The sequence below is a fragment of the Triticum aestivum genome, chromosome 4A (genome assembly GCF_018294505.1).
Source record: "Triticum aestivum cultivar Chinese Spring chromosome 4A, IWGSC CS RefSeq v2.1, whole genome shotgun sequence".
NCBI classification, from domain to species: domain Eukaryota; kingdom Viridiplantae; phylum Streptophyta; class Magnoliopsida; order Poales; family Poaceae; genus Triticum; species Triticum aestivum.
The window spans coordinates 665,056,608-665,080,669 of NC_057803.1; the positions used below are offsets into that span (position 1 = coordinate 665,056,608).

At 45.2% G+C, this 24,062-nt stretch overlaps 2 protein-coding genes across 2 annotated transcripts; one reads left to right on the top strand and one right to left on the bottom strand.

The window, feature by feature from the left end:
• Window positions 1–357: 357 nt before the first annotated feature.
• LOC123082982 (E3 ubiquitin-protein ligase RNF181-like) lies at window positions 358–1,078 on the top strand. Its single transcript, XM_044505153.1, has one exon. The coding sequence runs from the start codon at window positions 552–554 to the stop codon at window positions 972–974; it is 423 nt and encodes a 140-aa protein (XP_044361088.1). The 5' UTR covers window positions 358–551; the 3' UTR covers window positions 975–1,078.
• Window positions 1,079–7,256: 6,178 nt separating this feature from the next.
• Window positions 7,257–10,703, bottom strand: LOC123084230 (disease resistance protein RGA5-like). Its single transcript, XM_044505943.1, has 3 exons — window positions 9,859–10,703; window positions 9,236–9,315; window positions 7,257–8,290 (listed from the first exon to the last, which is right to left on the bottom strand). Exons 1-3 carry the CDS (start codon window positions 10,701–10,703, stop codon window positions 7,257–7,259), a joined length of 1,959 nt encoding a protein of 652 aa, XP_044361878.1.
• Window positions 10,704–24,062: the final 13,359 nt, after the last annotated feature.

Below are 24,062 nucleotides of genomic sequence, written 5' to 3' on the forward strand. Positions count from 1 at the left end.
GCTCGGTCACTCGAAGACACTCATATGAATAGAGTGTGCGTGCGTGCGTTCATAGGGATGAGTGGATGAGCGTCTGGCTCTGTACCGTGTTTCTACAAAATCAGAGTTGCATGATCAATTTCGTTGGAAAATCCGAAATCCGAAGTTCTGTAGAAATGAAGTCGGGCGTACCCGTGGTAATCCGAAATCCGAAGTTCTGTAGAAATTTCGTTGGAAAATCCCCCCATGACGGAGTCCAACTGCCCAACATGCCGATCAGAGACGAACTCGTTGCTTCCTGCCGGAACGAGATCGATATAAAAATGAAGTCGGGCGTACGTACCCGTGGTAATCCTATCCTACTCCGGCACAAGAACGTGTTTCCGATCGATCGCTCCTACGATCCAAGCCCGAAGCACTATAAGTAAACTGCCGCACGCTCGCATATTCCCATTGCCTCCCAAAGCATCGATCTCCTGCGATCAGATCCGGTTTCACTTCACCATCACGTACGTACCTACGTACGTAGCCGGCGAGGAACTGATCAAGCTCTTCGATTTCTCTCAAGCGCGATGGCTAGCTTGATGCCATCGCTTGCCATGAACCTGCCACAAGAAGAAGGTGGTCACGAGGACTCCGCGTTCGTCGGCGTCATGGGAGATCCAGACGACCCGGAGTTGGCCGCGTTGGTGGCCGAGGCGCTCAAGACGGTGGACGCGCCCTGCGACGAGGATGATCTCGGCTGTCCAATCTGCTTGGAGGAGGACGACGCCGCGGCGTGGAAGGAGACGCCGTGCGGGCACCGGTTCCACGGGCGGTGCGTAGAGAGGTGGCTGCAGGAGAAAGAGAGCTGCCCCATGTGCCGTCGCGAGGTCGTCACGGCGCCCGCCGCCACCGCAGATTGTACCGCTGCATTCCTAGATTTCTTGTGGGTGGCTACCTTGCGGTTGCATGTGTTTGGCGTCGTTCCTACGGACGACATGGAAACTGATTAGGGTGAGCTTCCGGTCGATCGTCGGGCACCAGGCTCAAAGCTCAGATGCTTTGATCGAGATCGGTCTCGAATCGAAGGCACCTTACCATCTTGCCATACTTTGGTCTTCCTTGTGTGTAAAAACCAGATGTAAAGTGTGTGTAATCCGTGCATCCTTGCCGATAAACCCTGATCTAGCAGTCTATGCCTCACATACACATCGCCACACCTTTGTGAGTCCATATACCACATCTATATAAGTCGTCAAGTTAGGCTAATTACTAGTACTTCATAGTGCATATTATATGTAGGATGACGACCCTCGGTTTTTAGTATTTTGCTCCTTTTAGAGCAATTTTTTGACCCAGTCAGGCCCTTCAAACGGCCCTCAAATGCCCGGGCTGACCGGCACCCCTATATCCAGCCCAAATATGGGGCGGATAAGGGGGCGCCCGGGCGCGCCCGCCACGTCGAACCCGGCCTATACTGACCCACCCGACCACACATAAATTCCTCCCCATCCGCTCGCCGGACCAAACCCTAGCCACTTCACTCCCCTCCTTCCACTCCCCTCCGCCACCCAAGCTCGTCTGCGGCCCCTACCAGCCGTCTCCGGTATGGCGGGCAGCGAATCCGAGTCCTTCACCTCTAGACCCGTCGACTCCGAACTCATCCCACACGGCACCGAGGAGGAGATGGTCGTCCGGCTTGCGCTCCGCTTTGCCCGGGAGGATGCCCGTGCACGGCTGCGCTCGGACTCCATCGGTTGGGAATCCATTGCATCCGCCCAAATGGTGCATGATCCGACGCTAGGCTAGCCGTAGCTGCCTCGCGGAAGGCCGTGTGGTCTGTCTGGTGTCCGAACGCGCTGGCGGACGCACAACCCCTTCCTTGGCGCACCGATATTCGGGACGCACCATCGTCCCACGAGACCATGGCACGGCGGCCCGCCATGCAAGGCACCGGGCGTGGAAGGCGGCGGACGTCAGCGAGACGGAGTCGCATTCTTCGGCGCCCCGTATGGGACATCAGTCGGGGCGACGCAACCGCATCATGGTGGACGTCAGCGGCTCATCCCCGAACGGATCATCATCGATCTGACGACCACCGGCACCCTTCGTGTTCCGGGCTCCAACGAGGAAGAGTAGGGCATGGGAGACGGCGCCGCCTTGAGTCCCATGAGCCGGCTCGTGTTGCATGCCCTACTCTGCCTTGCCGGCGATCGGACCAACATTCTGAGGAGCGCAGCCGGCCTCTAGACATGGCCAGGGCAGAGTCGGGCAAGCAGGGAGCGGTACCGGGTGAGCGGGGAGCGGTACTTGGCGAGCGGGGAGCGGTACCGGGCGAGATCCGCTTAGATTAGGTTCCACATTGCATGTAATAATATGAATTTGAGGTTTCTAATTGGAGGTATCCGGATGGGGAATACATTTTTTGAGGCCTGCTCGGTCACTGTCCACGGACGCGCGTCCGCGAGCATTGAGGAGTCAGATTTGCCAAGTCCGGTTGTACATGCTCTTAGTGGAGTATATCTACTCCATTAACTTTTGGCTGGAACTAGTCAATCCCCTCAATATAACGAAGTATCATTTTGTTTTTTCTAACTTATGTAATTGTAGTTTACTTTGCAACTACATATTAGCACACATATAAAAACTAAAGATAAATATGAAGGTTCAAACAAATCACGAATATAGTTTACAAACGGTATTCAAAGTTTACAAATCAAATTATTCAAATTTAAACACACCAAATGGTTCAAATGTACCAAATAAAATCACAACTAGGAAGTGCAATGAAGTTGCCAATGATGCTCAACACGATCTTTTTGGAGCTGATTATGAACTTGTCGGTTCTCGATCCTACGATGTGCTTCAAGAAATGCATGGGTCCAATTTGGATCATACTCTGAATCAACCGGAGTCTTGTTGGTGATGTATCGATAGCCCTCAGGCATATCTCTCTCATCTTCAATGATCATGTTATGCAATATGATGGAACACATCATAATTTGCCATAGAACCATGGAGCTCCAGTACTCGGCAAGGCCACGAACAATTGCAAAACGCTTCTAAAGCACACCAAAGGCTCCCTCCACATCTTTCCTAGCCTCTTGACGTTGGGCAAAGTAAATATTTTTCTTACCTTTTGGATGGGGAATTATTTTAACTAATGTGGCCCTTGGGGAATAGATGCCATCTGCAAGGTAATAAGCCATAGTGCAGATTGTGCCCATTAACTGTATAGTTGCAAAGAGGAGCATCTCCTGTAATAAGCCTAGCAAATAGTTGTGATCTGGATAGCACATTCAGGTCATTGTGAGAGCCTACAAACCAAAGAATGAATGCCATATACAAAGGTCCTTCGTTCCAACTGCCTCAAGAATGATCGTTGGATTGTTGCAGTGGCCTTTGTACTGACCTTTTCACCCTGCAGAACAATTCTGCCATGTCCAGTGCACACAGTCAAGTGATGCAAGCATCCCTGGCCATCCTTTTGCGTCACTCTTTGCCATTAGCCTCTCGGTTCCCTCCTCTTTGGGTGCCCTCAAGTACTCTGGTCCAACAACATCGATCGCTGCTTTAGTGAACCTTCGAACGGCCTCCAAGATTGTGTCTTCACCAATGCAGCCATAGTCATCAATTGCATCGGCCCAGCCATATGCCAAAAATCGAACAGCCACAATGCACTTCATCAGAGGGCTTGTACTTATCTCTCTGCATGCATTCCTTCTAAGCTTGAACCAATCATCATACTTCTCAACGGCTTTTGCAATGGTGAGAAAAAGACTTGTGTGCATCAAAAAGTGCCGACGAAAGTACTTCTCCAGATAGGTTGAATTTGGATCAAAGTAATCTCCCATGATCTTGGCATGGCCCTCTGCTCCATCATGGTTGAGTTGTATCCGGCCAAACTACGACCCTCTCCTCGTCCGCCAACTACATCAATGAAAATCATGCCAAGAACAGTTTCAAGGTCTTCGTTGTCTTCTTCCTCTTTGGATGACGATGAGTCCTCGAAGATCATCTCTCTCATCCTCTTCATCTTCAATTCAAACGGCTCGGTTCAATTTGATTGTATAAAACAAAACGGAAGAAAGAAATAAAAAATAAAAAATCACCTAAGCAACCCGTCGAACACTTGCAAGGTGGTGGTGGTGCGCCGGCCGGACGATGATGTTCAGGCCAAACCGGCGCGCTGCAACGCGTGGGGAAGACCTATAACGGTGCACATGCAAGGTCATATGCAGCGGCCGCCAACCAAGAATAAGATTCGAGAGCAATCCGACGAATCGGTTAAGGAGGCGGTGGTGACGTTTCACCTTGGTTCCGACGATGGCGATGGCCGGCGAATGCTCGGGGTCAGGCAGAAGGGCGGCGAGGGCCAAGGGGGGCGGTGAGGTAGCGGCGGGGCCGATGGAATGTCACCGGGAGGTGCGACAGCGAAGAGGCAGTGTGTGTGGGGGGGGGGGGAGGGGAGATGCGGGAGAGGAAGAATTTTTACTCCGCGTTGTCCTGGCCGGGCATATTTAGGCGCCAGATAGGAGGCGGAGTTCTTTTTAGAGAGGATCGGCTAGCTAGGTGCCTGTTATAGCCTTTTAGGGGATCGGCTAGAGTTGCTCTTATAAACCTCAAATGTTATACGGTATTCTCTCACATACTTGCATCTCACGTGTTTGTAAAAGGTCATTCCACTCATATTTGGGCGACAACGCATTATGTTCACAATTTATTTCATCAAGACACGTGCTAGAAATTTACACAGCTTCCTTTCAGTTCAATGCATTTATCTTCCTGAAGCGATCTAATTTTTGGTAGAATATGTTAGAAATATGAGCAATTTACCAAATGATTTTATTAACAGAAATACTAGATAAAGCATGGCTAATATAGCAGAGAAAAAATAGGTCATGCTATCTGACAGAGAGAAGGTAAATAGCATTTGCATATATGAAGTAGAACCAAACATATCTAGAGCAGACACTAAAGACAGAAACTGTAGAAGAACCTCAAATAGAAAGAGCATGAATACATACGGTACAGCAGCAGAAGCACTGGTCTTGGGGTCAACATCCTCGCCAGCCATGTCATCGAAGAGGTTGTCGACGTCGGGGAAGAAATCGTCGTTGGGGAAGTGGTCGTTGGTGTTAGGAGTGTCCGTGATGAATCGGTCTGTAGTCGCGCAGAGCGCTCCCCAAAAACCTTATCAGCCTTCTCCCGTATAGGACTCAATGAGGTGCGGTTCCGAAGGCCTACTGTCCCGACCTGCGGTGCACGCCGCAAGCCGGGATGAGGAAGATCGTAGCAGCAGCTCAGAGACTGGAACTCGGTGGCGAGAGGGAGATGATCTTCTGACATGTCTATCTCGAGAGGAGCGACCTCTCTTTTATAGGCACAGGAGAAGTAGGCAAGAGGGGAGCGACGGGAGGTGAAAAGAAGAGTGGGAGATTAAGTGAGCAGCCAGCAGCCGAAGGGATACGCCGTTCACATTCAGTCTCCACTATAGCAAAAATCTTTTCAACTTTCGTGTGTGGAAAAATTTAGACATCAACTCGGCTCATTCCCGCAACCCGTGACGTGGCGTGGTGTGGCGTGATGGGCGGTGGAGGAGGAGTGCGCGTGAATGTCCCTCTTGTTCACATGCTCATATATGTGGGGAAACAACCTCCCTTATAAGGAGGTCCAACTCCCACCAAACTAGCCATGGGGGACTAAACTTTGGTTCCACCTCTTGCCTTGCACGAATGGGCTGCAATGCGTCTCTAGGATTTATTAGGAATTTCTGAAATTGTTATTGGGCTGGCCCAATATATAGACAAAATTCTATCAATCCCCCACCAGATCCCAGAGGCATACAAAATTTGCCTTTGATTCCAAATCACTGTTTTATATACCGGTACTGCAGTGGAGACTATTAAGTTGAACTTCCACCTAAAACTCTATGCTACACTAGTAAGAACTTGAACAGTGGACTAGGCCTTGAACTGCAAGTTTTCTGCGAATCTAACTTCACACAAAGCCTTAACCGATACTTGGCTACCATGGGTCTTCCCCGCGGCTGGAGCTTATGCGTCATATTCCGAGACCTTTCATGAGTTTACTAGAGAGCATCCTACTCTCATAGATTGCGACGTATAGCAATCAGACTCATATAGGTGTGTTCTTCAAAAGATGTTCTGCAGGGCAACATCTCTGCTTAAATGAGCTACTTAGAACACATTAAGATATACATCAACCTGCCATGCAGATTAGGAGAGTATTGCATCTTCATGGAGTGATATTGTTAATAGTAAAGATACTCTCCTCTCAGTACTAAAGCTGCTACAATCAGGGTCGATCAAGTTTATATGGGAAGTTAATTGCACGAACAGGTAAGTGCAGTGAAAATATAAAGCTCAGGGCATGCAAGAACAGGACGCCAACTGAGGTTAGATGTAGGCAGCAGGCTAACTGCATTCAGTGATCTTTGGAGTGCTCTGCTCTTTGTTCTTCTCTCGCTCCCTCTTCTTCTGATGGCAATATTCAGAATGTACTTAGCATTTTTCATATCAAAAGTTTGTGAAGGAAGTTGGTTTCTGTTTCTATGGATGTACGTCATGCTATGACAAGTAGCCTTGGAAATTTTGGTGCAAATATTATGACTATGTGATATGTGTAACACGCACACACAAAAGGAAAATTCAGTTTATAGGGCTAAGTCTCCACAACAAAATGGTTCAGGCCATGAGGGCCAAGGGGTATATTTTGTACTATCAGGTTAGAAGGCTTAGTTTAGCATGTTGTAGCATATGATACTATGATGCCGTTCCTCCCATATACATGTGATTAATTCAAAAAGAAAGTACTCTCTATAAATATGTTCACATGGCAGAGTAGTAAACATCAGGCCAAAATAAAATATACAGGAAACGTGCTCAGTTTTTATAGGTCCCTGCTGGTAGAAAACAGGTTCTTCAGAGAGAAACGCAAATCAACAGAGCGAAAGCAGAATCTTGTAACGGCAAAGCATGTAGATGTATGTGGGTATGCAACGCCCATCCACATTTCTCTACGAACAGTTCATCACTTGTACACGTGAAGCAAGTGCTGGCGTGGCAATCCAAGATAATCACTTGGTCAATCCCACTTGACGAAGAAATCTCGTCGACGACAACCCGACAAATTGTGGCCAATGCCATATTTTGGAACAGAGCAATTTCATGTGCATCCCTGTGAGATCTGGAAAAGAAGGAAGCATGGCCAAGTCACAAACACAATATATGCAGGGAATACAAAAGGAGAAGTATATGACCATGATAAGAAAATCAACCGATAGACAAACAATGAGGTGTAACATTATTATTTTTTGGCTCATTTACAGTAGCAGTGTACATACACACCGGCATTTGGCCTTCAAGTTCTGAAGTTAACAACATCGGTAATCTTGAATTCTTGATATCCTCCCATCCAAAGTCTTCAAAACAATACAAGATGTCTTTGCACTTGACGATGTTAGCTGTACGGTCACCCGCGTGCATGTCAATGGCATTTCCTAGAGCATACTGTGCAGCTTTTCTATCGGATTCCTTTGCTTGGTAGCACCCAATGCGTACAATGACCTTCTTGAGACCTGGCAGTTGCTCGATGCCGATAGGTGGAGTGCCCTGCTGATCCTCCCATCCATGTGCGTTAAAATTTATCTCCAACCGTTGGAGCTTGGACAATGCCCCTGCCTCGAAGGTCAGGAATGATATCTTGATACATGTGATCCTAAAACAACTGAGAACAGGGAATCCCGTTCCAAACATGATGGCCCGTTTCGGAGTACCGAAGATGTGCAATTCAAGGTGGATAAGCGAGTGCAGCTGTGCAAGAATTCCAATATCATCCTCCAGCACCTCTATAACCTTAAGTTCAAGGTGGTGGAGATTACGGAGCTCTCCTATAGAGTTGGGAACCCTAGGTAACATGCACCACATACGAAGTCTCTGAAGAAGGCAGCACGAAGAATATTTGGAGCTGCAAAGTTTGTCAAGTGCATAGCTCAAAGCATCCATATGTATGTTACTCACATCTGCCGCACGTTTACACTTGCTATAGTCAATTCTAAGATCCCTCAAATCGGTCAAACCTCCAAGGTCTCTGATGTTGTCTATTGAGTTCCCTGACAAATCAAAGTGTCCCAGTCTACGTATCTTTGTCAAGTTTCCAATCCCGTCGGGAAAACGTGTCCCAAAAGGAGTAGTTAAGTGCAACAACCGGCGCAGATGGACAACATCTGGTGGAAGTGGAACTCGAGCCGAAGCTCCTAATTCCAACGTCTCCAATTGTTGTAGTCCCCGAATTTTTTCTGGTAGCACTAACAAAGTAGCAAAAACTTTTAGATAGCGCAATTGGAACAAATGGCACATTCCAGTGAGGTCTAGTAGGACAGGTCCATTGTTTCCTATTGCAAACTCGAGAGTTAATACCCGGAGGTGCTTGAACTCTGATAAAGAAGGTTTGTATTCTGAGGTACCAAATCTCGCTAGCACTCTTACTTGTGAGAGCCTGATGGTTCCCAAGACTGTGGCATCTGTTACACCATCCAAGTTGAGTGACAGTCGACGGACCCTACCATGCAATCCAACCATGTCCTGTAATTCGTCTGTTACGGTTATAAAATTCTCTTCCCTGCACTTGTGTATAATAAGATCAAGCATCATATCATGTATTCTGCAGGACAAGACCTCGTAATTAGAATTTGTATCTACTGGTTGAATAATGCTGCGGTTGACAAGCTCATTAAAATAGCCCTCTGCAACATCCTCCCGATCTCGCCCATGGGCTTTACTTATAAAACCTTGGGCTACCCATTGTCTAACCAAATCATTCTTCTCGATTGTGTAATCCTCTGGATATATACCGATATATAGCATGCATGTCTTCAGATAGTGAGGAAGATTTTTGTAGCTAAGGCTTAGTATTTGTCTCATTCCCTCCAACGTGGGATGCACTTCCAAGATGGAGCCCAGAGAATTCAGTACATGCTCCCACTGCTCCTTCAGTTTGCTTCGTTGACTAGCCAAAAGGCTAGATATAATAATAATTGCGAGTGGCAAGCCGCCGCATCTTCTTAAAATTTTGCATGAAACTTCTTCCAGAAAAGGAGGACAAAGATCTTCTGAGCCAAATACTCTCTTGAAAAATAACTGCCTTGACTCTTGGTTGCTTAGTGACTTCATCCTATAAACATACTCACAATGATTGGAGCAGCACACCATACCCACAGTATGAATTCGTGTAGTTGTTATTACTCTGCTACCTTTCATGGTTTCTGGAAGAGCGCATCTAACAATGTTCCATGTGATTTCATCCCATATGTTATCGATGACAATAAAGTATCTGCCAAAGAATTTCATCCGAAGTATAATGAGTCTCATGCAAAGGTAAAATGTTATATGAATAAACTTTGAATGTTCATGTTTGTTTCGGATAAATCCGCATAAGATTATGCATGTTAGTTGAGCCTTCGTGATGTCAGAAGAGCCCACGAGTAGCTAGCTAAAATAAAACAAGGATAGTCCACCTGCCAAGCTGAATGGAACCATGTATGTTGTCAACACTGAATTTTATGTTGGCGCTTGGAGGAGCCATACCGATTTCTGACTTTGCAGACTGTTTCTTATTAAGTGACAACAAAGTTTCCAAGAATCAACTAATTGCATGATTATAGAGCAGTCTTTATGAAATTTGACGGCTTAATTTGTTGCACTAATCAAATGACCTTCCCAATGGATCTTAAACAGGGATTATGTAAGCCTGTAAGAACAGCACCGACCTGCAGGAATTTCGGCAACAACATACTAGCTAGCTAAAATATTCAGTAAAACAATGGTTTAATAGAAAATATACCAGACATGATAAATTACTTTGGAGTAAAGTCACCTCTTGTTCTTAAGAAATTGTTGGACTGTCCTGATCAATTCATCCTCATCCCACATTTCCATGTTGGTATCCTTCCGGGCTACATAACCAACTTGAGAAAGTATATGTCTCAAAATCTTCCTTATATTTGGTTTCTGGGACACGGAAGTAAAAGCTCGAGACTCGAATTGGGTCTCTAGTTGGTGATAAATCTGATTTGCAAGTGTAGTCTTACCAAGACCTCCAAATCCCACAATTGAGAGAACCTTCAGCTGGCCTGCAGAAACACTTTTTTGATCCATCATCAACTGAATTAGTTCCCCCTTTGGCCCCTCGATGCCAACAAGGGCCGTCTTCTCTGCATAGAGTGCGAGCAGGCGAAGATCTATGGCTGTGTTGTTTGGCTTCAAGATAGCGTCATCAAGCTTGTACCTCGTGCGTCGCTCGCTTGCCTCCACAACACGTCTCTTGAGGCCTTGAAACTCGTATATGGTCTCATGATGATGACCAAACGAAAATTTTGAACTGAAGTGACTCAACAAATTCACGCACTTATCAATGAATCCCCTAAAGCCATGCTGAGGGGTGTTGTTGGATTCATGTTCAGAATGAAGCAAGAAATCATAAACGTTGTCCTCAATATCGTAGGACAGCTCACGCACCTCACCCACCCAGCACTTGGTTTGTTCGTCGGGCTCCTCTTCCGTGTCTGACATTTTCTTGAGGAAGACGTGCATGCTCTCGAGCTCAGCTTTAAGAAACATGATATAATCCTTGGTTTCTTTGAACAGCTTGTACTCGCCATGGAGCAAATTGCCAAGCTCCCTAATCACAGAGCCCATAACGGCCTCTGCCAACGCATACATGGTCTTCTCGTTCGTGTGCTAGCAGGTGCTCAAGTTGTGTATGAGCTCAAGTTCATTGGGATGGAGGCTACTACTCGGTATATTTTGGGAGATGCACAAGAAAGGAAATGAAGAGATAATCACAAGGCAGACCTAATGCTCGGCTACTTTTAAAGGACCAACCCCTTCTTTCTGAGCATTGTTGGACGATACAAAATGATTCCGATGCTCAATTATTTTCCTTGCTTTTATGCAGCATGGGTAGATAGTGAAGATTATTTCAGCCTAGCTGGCCTATGTTATGACAGCAACAGGTGACATCTGCACATGCTGACAACTATAAGATTAATTTTCTGATAAGACCAAGGACAACATCATTGTTTCAAATGAAACATATGCATCCACCAAGATTTCCTAAACTAAAGAACTCCGGAAAAACCGTCAGAAACTTGTAACAAGAGAAAGGTCTGTCTCCATACCGTTGTGTGTTTGTTCAAGTTGCCAAAATACCGTCGAGGCCGGCGATCCTTTACCCAAAATAATACTATGAGCTAACAGCTGCTGACAGGGGAGAGAAACGCACAATCAGTTGTCCTTGAGACCTTGACTGACTGTTCACACTAAGGGCATCAGCTAACACGCCAAAGAAATAGGCATGAGTAGCTAGTGTCTAATCAGAAGGTGACACAGGGTGTTAAACAATCGAGCATATTGTTGCTTCGCATGGGAAAAAAAACTGATCGACCGTATCCGTTCTTAGAAATTAGATCTCAAAACAAATCAATCTGTTCTGAAGTTCTCAAGCTATGCACACTACATATGGAAAAACAATCAGTAAAAAGGAAAGAAACTTCCCCGAGCGGTATAGGCTCCAGCGACTCGGGCGGCGACCCAAGACGTGGCTCCAGCGTCAACGCCGCTCTCCATTCACCATCGCCGTCGCCGTCGGCCGCTGGCCCTGCCTCCGAAGGGAGGGGGGAGAGGGGGGGCGGCGTGGAGGGCACAAGCCGTGGTGGAGATTCGAGACCCGCGCGGGCACAGCGGCCAGCGGCGGATGGCCACTGTCGCCGCCTGTCGGAGTTGATACTACACGACGGCGGGAGGCGTGCTTTAAATTCTTTTCCGCTCGCACTATTTTGCAGCATTTGATGGAGCGTCTCGGATGTCAAAAAAGACGGTTTTTAACGCATGGAGCAGTTTCTCCTACAGGCGCGTGATCTTAGTAGCGCTAGAAAAATCACTTTTTCTTGCGCGGGCACCCGTTCCGGGCACTCCAACAGACGCGCAAAAAACGCGCGCTATAATTGGATCAGCGCGCGGAACAAAACGCCGTTTATTTCGTGCCCCCGCTCCGGCGCGCTGGACAACTACGACCACGCGCGACTTCCACCAACAGCCAGATCCAGGCGCTAGCGCCGCCGCTCGCACCTTCCCTATTTGCTCCGGTGACCCATCGGTGCTTCCCCGCCCTATCCCCGCGCGTTGCCGCTGCTTCCTCCACCTTCTCTCGTCGCCACTGCCCATCGAGCGCGCCATTCCTCCGACGAACAACGCCCGGCCGCCCACTGCCGCTCGGCGCCCACAAGGTGTTTGACAAAACGCTTGCAAGGTATGTATTGCTTCCAATTTCATATTTTATAGATGAATTTGATGCGTGTTGTTTGTAGTTTTACAGACTAGTTTAAATTCAATATTGTAGATGAGTTCGTCATATGATTCTTCCGACGAAGAACTTGATATTCAAGAGGAGGAGGACCGTGCAATGATCCTAGCTATGCACGTCAATAAAAAGCCGTAGCACGGTGGTTCGGTTATGGGTCGTCAGAAAAATTGGAGGCATAAGATCGATGTCGACAATAGATTGATGATGCACTATTTTGTGGAGAATCCCACATATCCTGAGTTGTACTTTTGGCGCCGTTTTAGGATGAGCATCGAGTTGTTCAAACGCATTGTAGGGAAACTGGCGAGTCATGATTGGTTTTTTTAGCAAAGGAGGAATGTCGTCGGAGAACTCGGGCATAGCACCTTTCAAAAGGTGACAGTGGCTTTGCGTATGTTGGCATACGGTATTCTAGCTGATCTAGTTGATGACCACTTGGCATGGGTGAGAGTCAAGACATCATGTGTGTCAACAGCTCTGCAGTCGGAATTGTGCAAGTGTTTGGTCCAGAGTATTTGAGAGCTCCCAATGCTGAAGACACCACAAGGCTTTTGAAGACGAACAAACCTCGCGGGTTCCCAAATATGCTTGGCTCAATAGATTGCATGCATTGGAGTTTGAAAGAACTGCCCCAGGGCATGGCATGGACAATTCCACGGCCAGAAAAAGGGTTCCACTATAATAGGTAGGTATGGTGGCTGTTTTGAGAAAGGTATATGGTGGGTGTATGGTACCGGCGAAAGTTGCGCAGTACAAGAGAGGCTAGCAATGGTGGAAGGCTGAGAGTGCGTATAATCCATGGACTCAACATTAGTCATAAAGAACTCACATACTTATTGCAAAAATCTATTAGTTATCAAAATGAGTACTACGCGCATGCTCCTAAGGGGATAGATTGGTAGGAAAAGACCATCGTTCATCCCCTACTGCCACTCATAAGGAAGACAATCAATAAATAAATCATGCTTCAACTTCATCACATACAGTTCACCATACATGCATGCTACGGGAATTACAAACTTTAACACAAGTATCTCTCAAATTCACAACTACTCTACTAGCATGACTCTAATATCACCATCTTCATATCTCAAAACAATCATAAAGAATCAGACTTCTCATAGTATTCAATGCACTTTATATGAATTTTTTATTATATCCCTCTTGGATGCCCATCATATTAGGACTAAATTCATAACCTAAGCAAATTACCATGCTGTTTAAGACTATCAAAATAATATAAGTGAAGCATGAGAGTTCATCTATTTCTTCAAAATAAAACCACCGCCGTGCCCTAATGATGTAAGTGAAGCATTAGAGTAAACGACAAACTACTCCGAAAGATATAAGTGAAGATCAATGAGTAGTCGAATAATTATGTAACTATGTGAATACTCTAACATTTAAGAATTTCAGATCTTGGGATATTATTCAAACAGCAAGAAAAATAAAATAAAAAAATAACGCTCCAAGTAAAACACATATCATGTGATGAATAAAAATATAGCTCCAAGTAAAGTTACCGATGAACGAAGACGAAAGAGGGGATGCCATCTGGGGCATCCCCAAGCTTAGGCTCTTGGTTGTCCTTAAATATTTCCTTGGGGTTCCTTGGGCATCCCCAAGCTTAGGCTCTTGACACTCCTTATTTCATAGTCCATTGAATCTTTGACCAAAACTTGAAAACTTCACAACACAAAACTCAACAGAAAACTCGTAAGCTCCGTTAGTATAAGAAAATAAAATCACCACTTAGGTATTGTTGTGAACTCATTCTTTATTTATATTAGTGTAATATCTACTGTATTCAAACTTCTCTATGGTTCATAACCTCCGATACTACTCATAGATTCATCAAAATAAGCAAACAACACATAGAAAACAGAATCGGTCCAAAACAGAACAGTCTGTAGTAATCTGTAACTCTGGAATACTTCTGTCACTCGAAAAATTCAGCCAAATTAGGAAAACCTGAGAAATTTGTGTACCAACCCAGAGCAAAAAGAATCAGATCCAAAGCACGTTTCTGTGAATTACTAAAACTAATTTATTGGGCGCAAAAGTTTCTGATTTTCAGCAGGATCAACACAACTATCACCGTAAGCTATCCCAAAGGTTTTACTTGGAACTTTATTGAAACAAAATCTATAAAACATGGTTACTACAGTAGCTTAATCATGTGAACAGACAAAAATAGTAGGGGTAAATATTGGGTTTTCTACCAGCAAGCGCTTTTCTTTAATGCCTTTTTAGCTAGGCATGATGATTTCAACAATGCTCACATAAAAGATAGGAATTGAAAAACAAAGAGAGCATCACGAAGAATATGACTAGAACATTTAAGTCTAACCCACTTCCTATGCCTAGGGATTTTGTGAGCAAACAACTTATGGGAACAAGAATCAACTAGCATAGGAAAGCAAAACAAGCATAGCTTCATGATTTTCAACACATAGAGATGAAACTTGATATTATTGCAATTCCTAAAAGCATATATTCCTCCCTCATAATAATTTTCAGTAGCATAATGAATGAATTCAACAATACAACCACCACATAAAGCATTCTTTTCATGAGGACAAGCATAGAAATTTTTGTACTCTCCACATAAACAAATTTATTCTCATCAATAGTAGTGGGAGCAAACTCAACAAAATAACTATCATGTGATACATTATTCACATAATCAATTTGAGCATTAAAATCATGATGACAAGTTTCATGGATGTCATTACTCATTATAGCATACGTGTCATCACAATAGTCATCATAGATAGGAGGCATGCTTTCATCACAATAAATTTTCTCATTAAAACTTGGGGGACAAAAAATATCATCTTCATCAAACATAGCATCCCCAAGCTTGTGGCTTTGCATATCATTAGCATCATGGATATTCAAGGAATTCATACTAACAACATTGCAATCATGCTCATCTTTCAAATATTTAGTGCCAAAAAATTTATTGACTTCTTCTTCTAGCACTTGAGCACAATTTTCCTTTCCATCATTTTCACGAAAGACAATAAAAAGATGAAGCATATGAGGCACCATCAATTCCGTTTTTTTGTAGTTTTCTTTTATAGACTAAACTAGTGATAAAACAAGAAACTAAAAGATTTGATTGCAAGATCTAAAGATATACCTTCAAGCACTAACCTCCCCGGCAACGGCGCCAGAAAAGATCTTGATGTCTACTACACAACCTTATTCTTGTAGACGTTGGTGGGCCTCCAAGTGCAGAGGTTTGTAGGGCAGTAACAAATTTCCCTCAAGTGGATGACCTATGGTTTATTAATCCGTGGGAGGCGTAGGATAAAGATGGTCTCTCTCAAACATCCCTGCAACCAGATAACAAAGAGTCTCTTGTGTCCCCAACACACCCAATACAATGGTAAATTGCATAGGTGCACTAGTTCAGCGAAGAGATGGTGATACAAGTGCAATATGGATGGTAGATATAGGTTTTTGTAATCCAAAAATATAAAAACAGCAAGGTAACTAATAATAAAAGTGAGCACAAACGGTATTGCAATGCTTAGAAACAAGGCCTAGGGTTCATACTTTCACTAGTGCAAGTTCTCTCAACAATAATAACATAATTGGATCATATAACTATCCCAGGGTCACTCCAAAGTCACTAATAGCGGAGAACAAACGAAGAGATTATTGTAGGGTACGAAACCACCTCAAAGTTATTCTTTCCTATCAATACATTGGGCTATTCCTATAAGTGTCACAAATAGCCCTAGAGTTCGTAGTAAAATAACACCTTAAGACACAAATCAACCAAAACCCTAATGTCACCTAGATACTCCAATGTCACCACAAGTATCCACAGGTATGATTATACGATGAGCATCACACAATCTCAGATTCATCTATTCAACCAACACAAAGAACTTCATAGAGTGCCTCGAAGTTTCTACTGGAGAGTCAATACGAAAACATGTGCCAACCCCTATGCATAGATTCCCAAGGTCACAGAACCGGACCGTAAGTTGATCACCAAAACATACATCAAGTGAATCAATAGAATACCCATTGTTACCACGGGTATTCCACGGAAGACGTACATCAAGTGTTCTCGAATCCTTAAAGACTCAATCCGATAAGATGACTTCAAAGGGAAAAGTCAATCCATTACAAGAGAGTAGAGGGGGAGAAACATCATAAGATCCAACTATAATAGCAAAGCTCGCGGTACATCAAGATCGTGCCAAATCAAGAACACGAGAGAGAGAGAGAGAGAGAGAGAGAGAGAGAGAGAGAGAGATCAAACACATAGCTACTGGTACATGCCCTCAGCCCCGAGGGTGAACTACTCCCTCCTCGTCATGGTGAGCGATGGGATGATGAAGATGGCCACCTGTGATGGATCCCCCTCCGGCTGGGTGCCGGAACAGGGTCCCGGTTGATTTTTGGTGGCTACAAAGGCTTGTGTGGAGGGAACTCCCGATCTAGTTTTCTTTTCGGGGGTTTCTGTATTTATAGGAATTCTTGGCGTCGATCTCACGTTAGGGGGGTCTCTAAGTCATTCACGAGATAGGGGGCGCGCCCAAGGGGGTAGGGCGCGCCCTCCACCCTCGTGGATAGCTCGGGACTCTTCTAGCCCAACTCTTTTACTTTGGGGGCTTCTTTTGGTCCATAAAAAATCCACAAAATTGGCAGGTCAATTGGACTCCGTTTGGTATTCCTTTTCTGTAAAACTCAAAAACAAGGAAAAACACAAACTGGCACTGGGCTCTAGGTTAATAGGTTAGTCCCAAAATCATATAAAATAGCATATAAAACATCCAAGATAGATAATATAATAGCATGGAACAATCAAAAATTATAGATACGTTGGAGACGCATCATTTTGGTATCCGCCTCTATCGGCCCTCGTCTTGTTTATGATTCGGATGTGGTATATATATTATCTTTTATAACTATTAGTTTCATTTAGTGTTTATGACAATTATGTCGAGCAACGTGACATAGAATGTTTTTATCTAGGAGGTATGTGAACCGGAAATTCCTCGAAATGTTAAATTTATTTGAAGAAGAAAACAATTACTTGAAGGAAAAATTGAAAAAATGAGGAGGAGAAGATGATATTGGAGTTGCATGTTGCAGATGTCATTGATGATCACAAGATCAAGATAGATGCAATGATCTTGAAGATTAGAAAGATTAGAAAATATGCCATTCATACTGAGGCTTGGTATCATTATGCCGTTGGATCAATTGTTACCTTAGTTGTGATTATGTTCTCATTTTTTGTTGCATTGAAATGTTTTAGATAGTTTCAATGTATGGTTTAATTAGATGCTCTAGAGAGCTATATGTTGTTCAATGAGAACTATGTATGTACTTTGGTTTTAATGTGATGATGAACGTCGATTAATTTGGTCAATTCTGTATTCATGATGTTTTGTAATGGTTTTTGACACACTTAATTATATATAATGCACGTAGATAAACCGGCAATGGATGTACGGTGACAGACACACCTCCGAGTACATTAAGGGCGTGCATAATTTTCTCAAGGTGGCTGAGGAAAACAAGCAGAATGGTTTTATGTGTTGTCCATGCCCTATATGTGGGAATACGAAGTCTTACTCTGACCGGAAAATCCTTCACAGCCACCTGCTTTATAAGGGTTTCATGCCACACTATAATTTTTGGACCAAGCACGGAGAAACAGGGGTTATGATGGCAGACAACGAAGAAGAAGAGGATGATGACAACTATGTGCCCCCTGAATATGGTGATGATGCAGCGGGGCAAGCCGAAGATCAAGAGGAACCAAACGATGTGCCCGATGGTGCTCTTCGACGGGTCATTGTTGATGCAAAGAGACAGTGTGAAAGTGTAAAGGAGAAGCTGAAGTTTGATCGCATGTTAGAGGATCACAAAAAAGGGTTGTACCCCACACTACAAAAAAAAGACACATCTGTGACATTTTGGGCCGAACGAACATCTTTTACGTCATACTTAAGAGACTTCTATGACGATAATTGTGACAAAACCTAGTATCATCATAGATGTGGTGGGCTCCTATTTCTATGACAAAAATTCATGATAGAAAATGGGCTTTTCGTCCTGGGCGGGCCAGAGACGCAGCTGCATGACATTCTTTGGGCCGTGCATGACGGAAAAAAATATGGTAGAAGCGAGGGCGAGGAAAATATCGGGAAGTTCCTGGTTACGGTGGGTGGTCGGGGGCCGAGTGATGCGTGTTTCTCTCATACACGTACGCGCGTGGGTGCGAGGCGTTATGCTCTAATGAACCCGAGCGAGGCGTCGCCTAACTGAAACTGAGCGATTGTACTATAGGCTACGCATTACTAAACCCGAGTGATCGAGAGATTCCTTCGCTACTGCTGCTAACTGAAGCCGGTCGATGCTGCCTCTGGATGAACAATGAGCGTTGCTGGGGGGTTTGGATGAACAGTTCCCGGTGGGGGTTGGATGAACAGGACCCTGATCGATCGAGCCGGTTGGGCATGGATGAACAGGAACCCGTGGAGGGCTGGATGAACAGGACCCCGTGGAGGGAAGGTTGAATAGTAACCGGTGGAGGGCTGGTTGAACAGTAGCCGGTGGAGGGATAGATGTACAGTAACCCATGGAGGGGTGGTTGAACAGGACCCCGTGGAGAGGGCTGGTTGAGTAGTAGTCGGTGGAGGAGCGCACGATGGAGGCTGGATGAACAGGAGCCCGTGGATGAACAGTCACAGGTGGAGGCGGGAGGAGGTCGACGGTGGATGAACAGTAGCCCGTGGAGGCTGGAGGAGGTTGACGGTGGAGATGAATAGTATCCCGTGGAGTCCCGTTTTGCGGTACGCCACACCCCTCCTGATGAACATGACCCCCGTTTCGACCATAGCGCTCCAACACAAGTCTGTTTCCTCCGTTTTGCGGTATGCCACACCCCTCCCGATCAACAGGACCCCGTTTCGACCGTAGGAGGTCCAACAGAAGTCTGTTTCCTCCGTTTTGCGGTACGCCAGACCCCTCCCGATGAATAGGATCCTGTTTCGACCGTGGCCGGTCAAACACAAGGTTGTTTCCTCCGTTCTGCGGTACACCAGGCCCCGTTTCCATCGGCTATTCCGTCCAAGCCCTCCTGATGAACACGATGACGCATTCCGTTCCGACCCAGCCGGTTGGATCCCCATGAACACGACGACGACATAGTTTCTCCGTTCCGACCTAGCCATGTACACGAGCCCTGGCCATACGTATGCGCGAGTAGGCGTTCGAGACACCGCTCGTATGTACGTATGTGGCCGTATTTACATATGTGGCCAAATTAGGAAAACCTGAGAAATTTGTGTACCAACCCAGAGCAAAAAGAATCAGATCCAAAGCATGTTTCTGTGAATTACTAAAACTAATTTATTGGGCGCAAAAGTTTCTGATTTTCAGCAGGATCAACACAACTATCACCGTAAGCTATCCCAAAGGTTTTACTTGGAACTTTATTGAAACAAAATCTATAAAACATGATTACTACAGTAGCTTAATCATGTGAACAGACAAAAATAGTAGGGGTAAATATTGGGTTTTCTACCAGCAAGCGCTTTTCTTTAATGCCTTTTTAGCTAGGCATGATAATTTCAACAATGCTCACATAAAAGATAGGAATTGAAAAACAAAGAGAGCATCACGAAGAATATGACTAGAACATTTAAGTCTAACCCACTTCCTATGCCTAGGGATTTTGTGAGCAAACAACTTATGGGAACAAGAATCAACTAGCATTAGGATACCTGCCAACCCCCGGCTTCGCTGTGAATTTATCTCCTATAGTAACTACGTTGAAGCACCTAAAAAATATAACTATGTTGACAAACCCGTGAGCCCCAACGTCAGTATAGCATTAGGAGGAAGTATTTTTCCGATGAGGCACTTGCTTGCGTACGGCCATAGACTTGGTGGGTCCCGACTGTCCGCCTCTCCACATACAGTCCTCTCCAGATTCCTCTCGTTTGTTCAGCATGTTCACAACAGCAGACAGTGGTGCCGCGGCGAGTGCACAAAGGTGCAGGAGGAGATCCGACTACCTGAGGAAGTGCCTTATTTGTAATGAAAGTACTGAACTAGCCCAGTGGCCAAGTGACACTACCCAACAGTTTTTCCGCCCGGGTTCGGTTCCACCTGATGCAGGGAAAATATCTCCAAATTTTTGCCTCTGACATTATTGACATGTGGGTCCTCATTGTCATCTACGCACACCACGTCCAACACTTGCCAAAACTTCGTCCCTCATTTTCTCTGTTTTTCGCACACTCGACATTGTGTGGGCATTTTGAAAATAGCATATCTTTCTGACTTTGCATCATATGTGCTATGCATGAATGTTGATCAACATGATGTTAACTGGCTGGTAGTTTCATTTTCGACCATGAATAAAACTTCCAACATGATGTTAACCCTGTTTGAAAAGGTCGTGTTAATATAAGTGCTCTGCCTCTGAAAGTTGCAGTTTCTTATCTGAACCTGAATTTGCAGTTTCTTATCTGAAACTGAAACTTGCAGTTCCTTCTCTAAGAATCACATTGTCTGCACTTTTATACTCCTATGAAACTACATTTTTAAGTGCTAACAATAGATCTCTAGAATTCATAAAATACTTCATATGCTCAATACTGCAAATCTGAAATTCAAAAGACATTCATATCTAAAAGTACTCTCAAAATACACAACAAAACACAATTCACAACCTGCAAATACTGACAACCCTAAGCTCCTCCTGACAATTCACAACCTTCCCGACTATTGGGCTGGGGGGCAGTCCCCTCCTATTCCTCGGCGGCAGACAGCCGCCTCGTGAGACGATGTGAACGACAAGGGAGAGGATGGCGGGGAAGCGTCGTCGGGACAACTGCTTTTCTCCTCTTGTAATTGGGTCCGGTCAACGAAGACTCCACCGGCTCGCTCTGGCACGACACCCTCACAAACGACACCTTGTAGATGCTCGATCCTTCAATCTCTGGTGGATGTTCCATCTGGGATCGATACTCCCACCACCGCTCCCTCACGATCAGATTCGGTGAATCTGTTTGCTCCATGGCCCAGAGGAGCAGCTTTATGTACTTCCACGCGACTCCCTCCGGGAGTATCGCCGCCTTTTCACTCTGTTGCAGATATTTGGCCATGGATGTCACCGTCGCCGCTAGTTGGTCCTTGTTGTCAAACCAACACTGTATCTCCAACATCCTAGCTAGCTTCATAGGGTCGCCGTTTGCGATCCTCACGTATCGGTTGTACTCCTCCATCGATCTACTTTTCCACAGCACCTTCACTCGCAGGCGCTGGTTTTTGAATGGAAGAGGAGAGGAGCAGCACTGGTTGGAAGAGGAGCGATGCTGGTTTTGGATTGGAACATGAGAGGAGGGGCGGTGGTTTTGAAATGTTAGAGGACAGGAGCGGCGCTGGATTTAGATTGGAACAGGAGAGGCGGGGCGGTGGTTTAAGAGGAGAAGAGCAGAAGTGTGGCGCTGGTCTTGGAAGTATTTTTTGTTTTGCGTATTTTGGGTCAAAGTTTGACCATGTACTGTATTTGACAGGCAAAATGTGAATGCATGTCACCAAAAATTGTATCATTTGGTTCGTATCTGAATGTACTTTCAAATTATATTATTTTTGCAATGTATAACATATATTTTATTTGTGAAAATCATGGTCAATTATGACCCAGAATAAAAGGGAGACTAGTTAATGTGGGGTCGCTTTCTTAATTGAAGGGTAAATTGATTTTGATTTTGATCCAGTCACAGCACGCCGGCCCTCTTGTCCAATCCTAAATCGCTGCCGCACGCTCCTCTCCCTCTTCTCAATTGCAAAACCACCTCCTCTCCTCTCCATCATCTCCATTCCAAAACCACTGTCTCGCCTCTCCCTCTTCTCCATTGCAAAACCACATCCTCTCTTCTCCATCATCTCCATTCCAAAACCACTGTCTCGCCTTTCCCTCTTCTCTATTGAAATACCACCTTCTCTCCTCCCATCTTCCAAAGCTAGCACCGGACCACTCAGAAGGACATTTATGGAGAGGATGCAGCAGCGAATCAGGCAGATCGCCGGCAGCGATTAGGCAAAGTTAGCGAGGTTGAAGGAGATCCTTACTTGGTTTGACAATGAGTGGGAGATTTCGAGGACGGTGAGGGCCATGTGGCAATGTATGCGAAAGAGTGAGATGACGGTGATGAGGGCGGTGATGTACTCCTTGGCGGCAGTCACGCCGCAGTCCTTCGAGTTCATCGAGTATCTCCTCTGGGTGATGGAGCAGAAAGATTCACCTGAGGTGAAAGTCAGGCGGAGGTGGTGGGCGTACAGGTCGAAGGTCGAGCACCCAGAGGATAACGAATCGATCAAGTACGGTGTGTCATTCGTGAGGGTGCAGAGCCAGCCGGAGCCACAGGAGTATTTGTTCTCCCACCGCAAGAGGAGGTCGGATGGCGCGATGTCGCTTCCCCGCCGTTCTCCACGGTTCCCTCGATGCTCGCCTCGTTTCAACAGAGGTGGTAGGGTTTAAGGTAAGCTTCACACTAACCTAATCTTCTATCTGCTCATGCTTACAATCAGTGTGACAACTAATGAAAATCATGCCTACAATCAGTCCCCAAGTACTACGCCAATCACCCTAAAATATCTCTGGACCTTTGGGTCAAAGTTGTTTACAAATAAAGAAAAATAGATTGGTGCTTCTTTAAGAAAAGAGTACTCCCTAGAAAACTGCCAATACAAGCTACTAGTATTTGGTTAGAGGATTTGCTGCCGAGAAAGATGTGTCCACAGAGAGCGCCACACATCCCACTGGTGGTGGTGGATGCCAATGCGTGCATGGAGCATGGTAGGTGTCAGTAATTTTTACTTGGCACACCTCGTACTCTGCATATATGCCGGTTCCATCCGTACATTTGTGCAGTTCCACCAAAATGCAGCTGAATAACCCTGTTTGTTCAGATAATGAAAAGGCGTGAATACATTATAGTGGCACTAGTTGATGAAACATACACTAATAAATAAAATGAAATATTGTGATAGTATCATAGTATGCCATGTTGCGAGGGCGAGATGGGCTCTGCGACGCCTCATACGGTACGCCTCATACTGGAAATCGACCCAAGTCTCCCTGATACACCTTCTGCCAGTGATGAACATTAGTGTACAATGGTAGTACAAGGAGGGGCCCTGAGACATTCCAATCTCTATTTTTGTGCAGATCAACTAAAATTAAGCACCCAAGTTTGCAGAAATGCTTAAACATTAACAATGGGATTAGTTGATGAAACATACACTAACAAAGAGAAGCACTTTCTTTATTTACATTGGTAATGAAATGATAGAGAGGACACTTGCTCTATTTTAACTGTATTATTACTTCATTTTATCAGTGACTCTAGAGTCGAGCAAGTGGCAAACGAGGTGTACCATGCGTCGCAAGGATGGAGGCCGGGGGTGCTTAGACTGGGATGCTGAAGCTGGCTCTTTCAGTCCCTATCTTTCCCCTTGATGTTTCTGTGGTAGCATTTGGGTTGTAATCCAAACTTGGTCGAGCTGGTGCTGCGTCTCCCTACCTGCCTAACTTATGTGGTGAACTTGTCGCCTGCTAGTACTCAGTCCGTTCTAGTAGTAGTTGCATAACTGCCCATTTACACTGAGATGTTGTCGGATAATGGTTCTCTATGGTTGGGTTTATTTAATGAAATCGGAGGAAACCC

What these genes read in the sequence shown, in the direction of transcription:
- LOC123082982 (XM_044505153.1), top strand. Translation starts at nt 552, where the DNA reads ATGGCTAGCTTGATGCCATCGCTTGCCATGAACCTGCCACAAGAAGAA.
- LOC123084230 (XM_044505943.1), bottom strand. Translation starts at nt 10,703, where the DNA reads ATGTATGCGTTGGCAGAGGCCGTTATGGGCTCTGTGATTAGGGAGCTT. An exon ending in CAATTTCTTAAGAACAAGAG is followed by an intron (nt 9,316 to 9,858) that starts GTGACTTTACTC and finishes ATTCTTTGGCAG; the next exon opens with ATACTTTATTGTCATCGATA. An exon ending in TCTTCCAGAAACCATGAAAG is followed by an intron (nt 8,291 to 9,235) that starts GTAGCAGAGTAA and finishes CTACTTTGTTAG; the next exon opens with TGCTACCAGAAAAAATTCGG.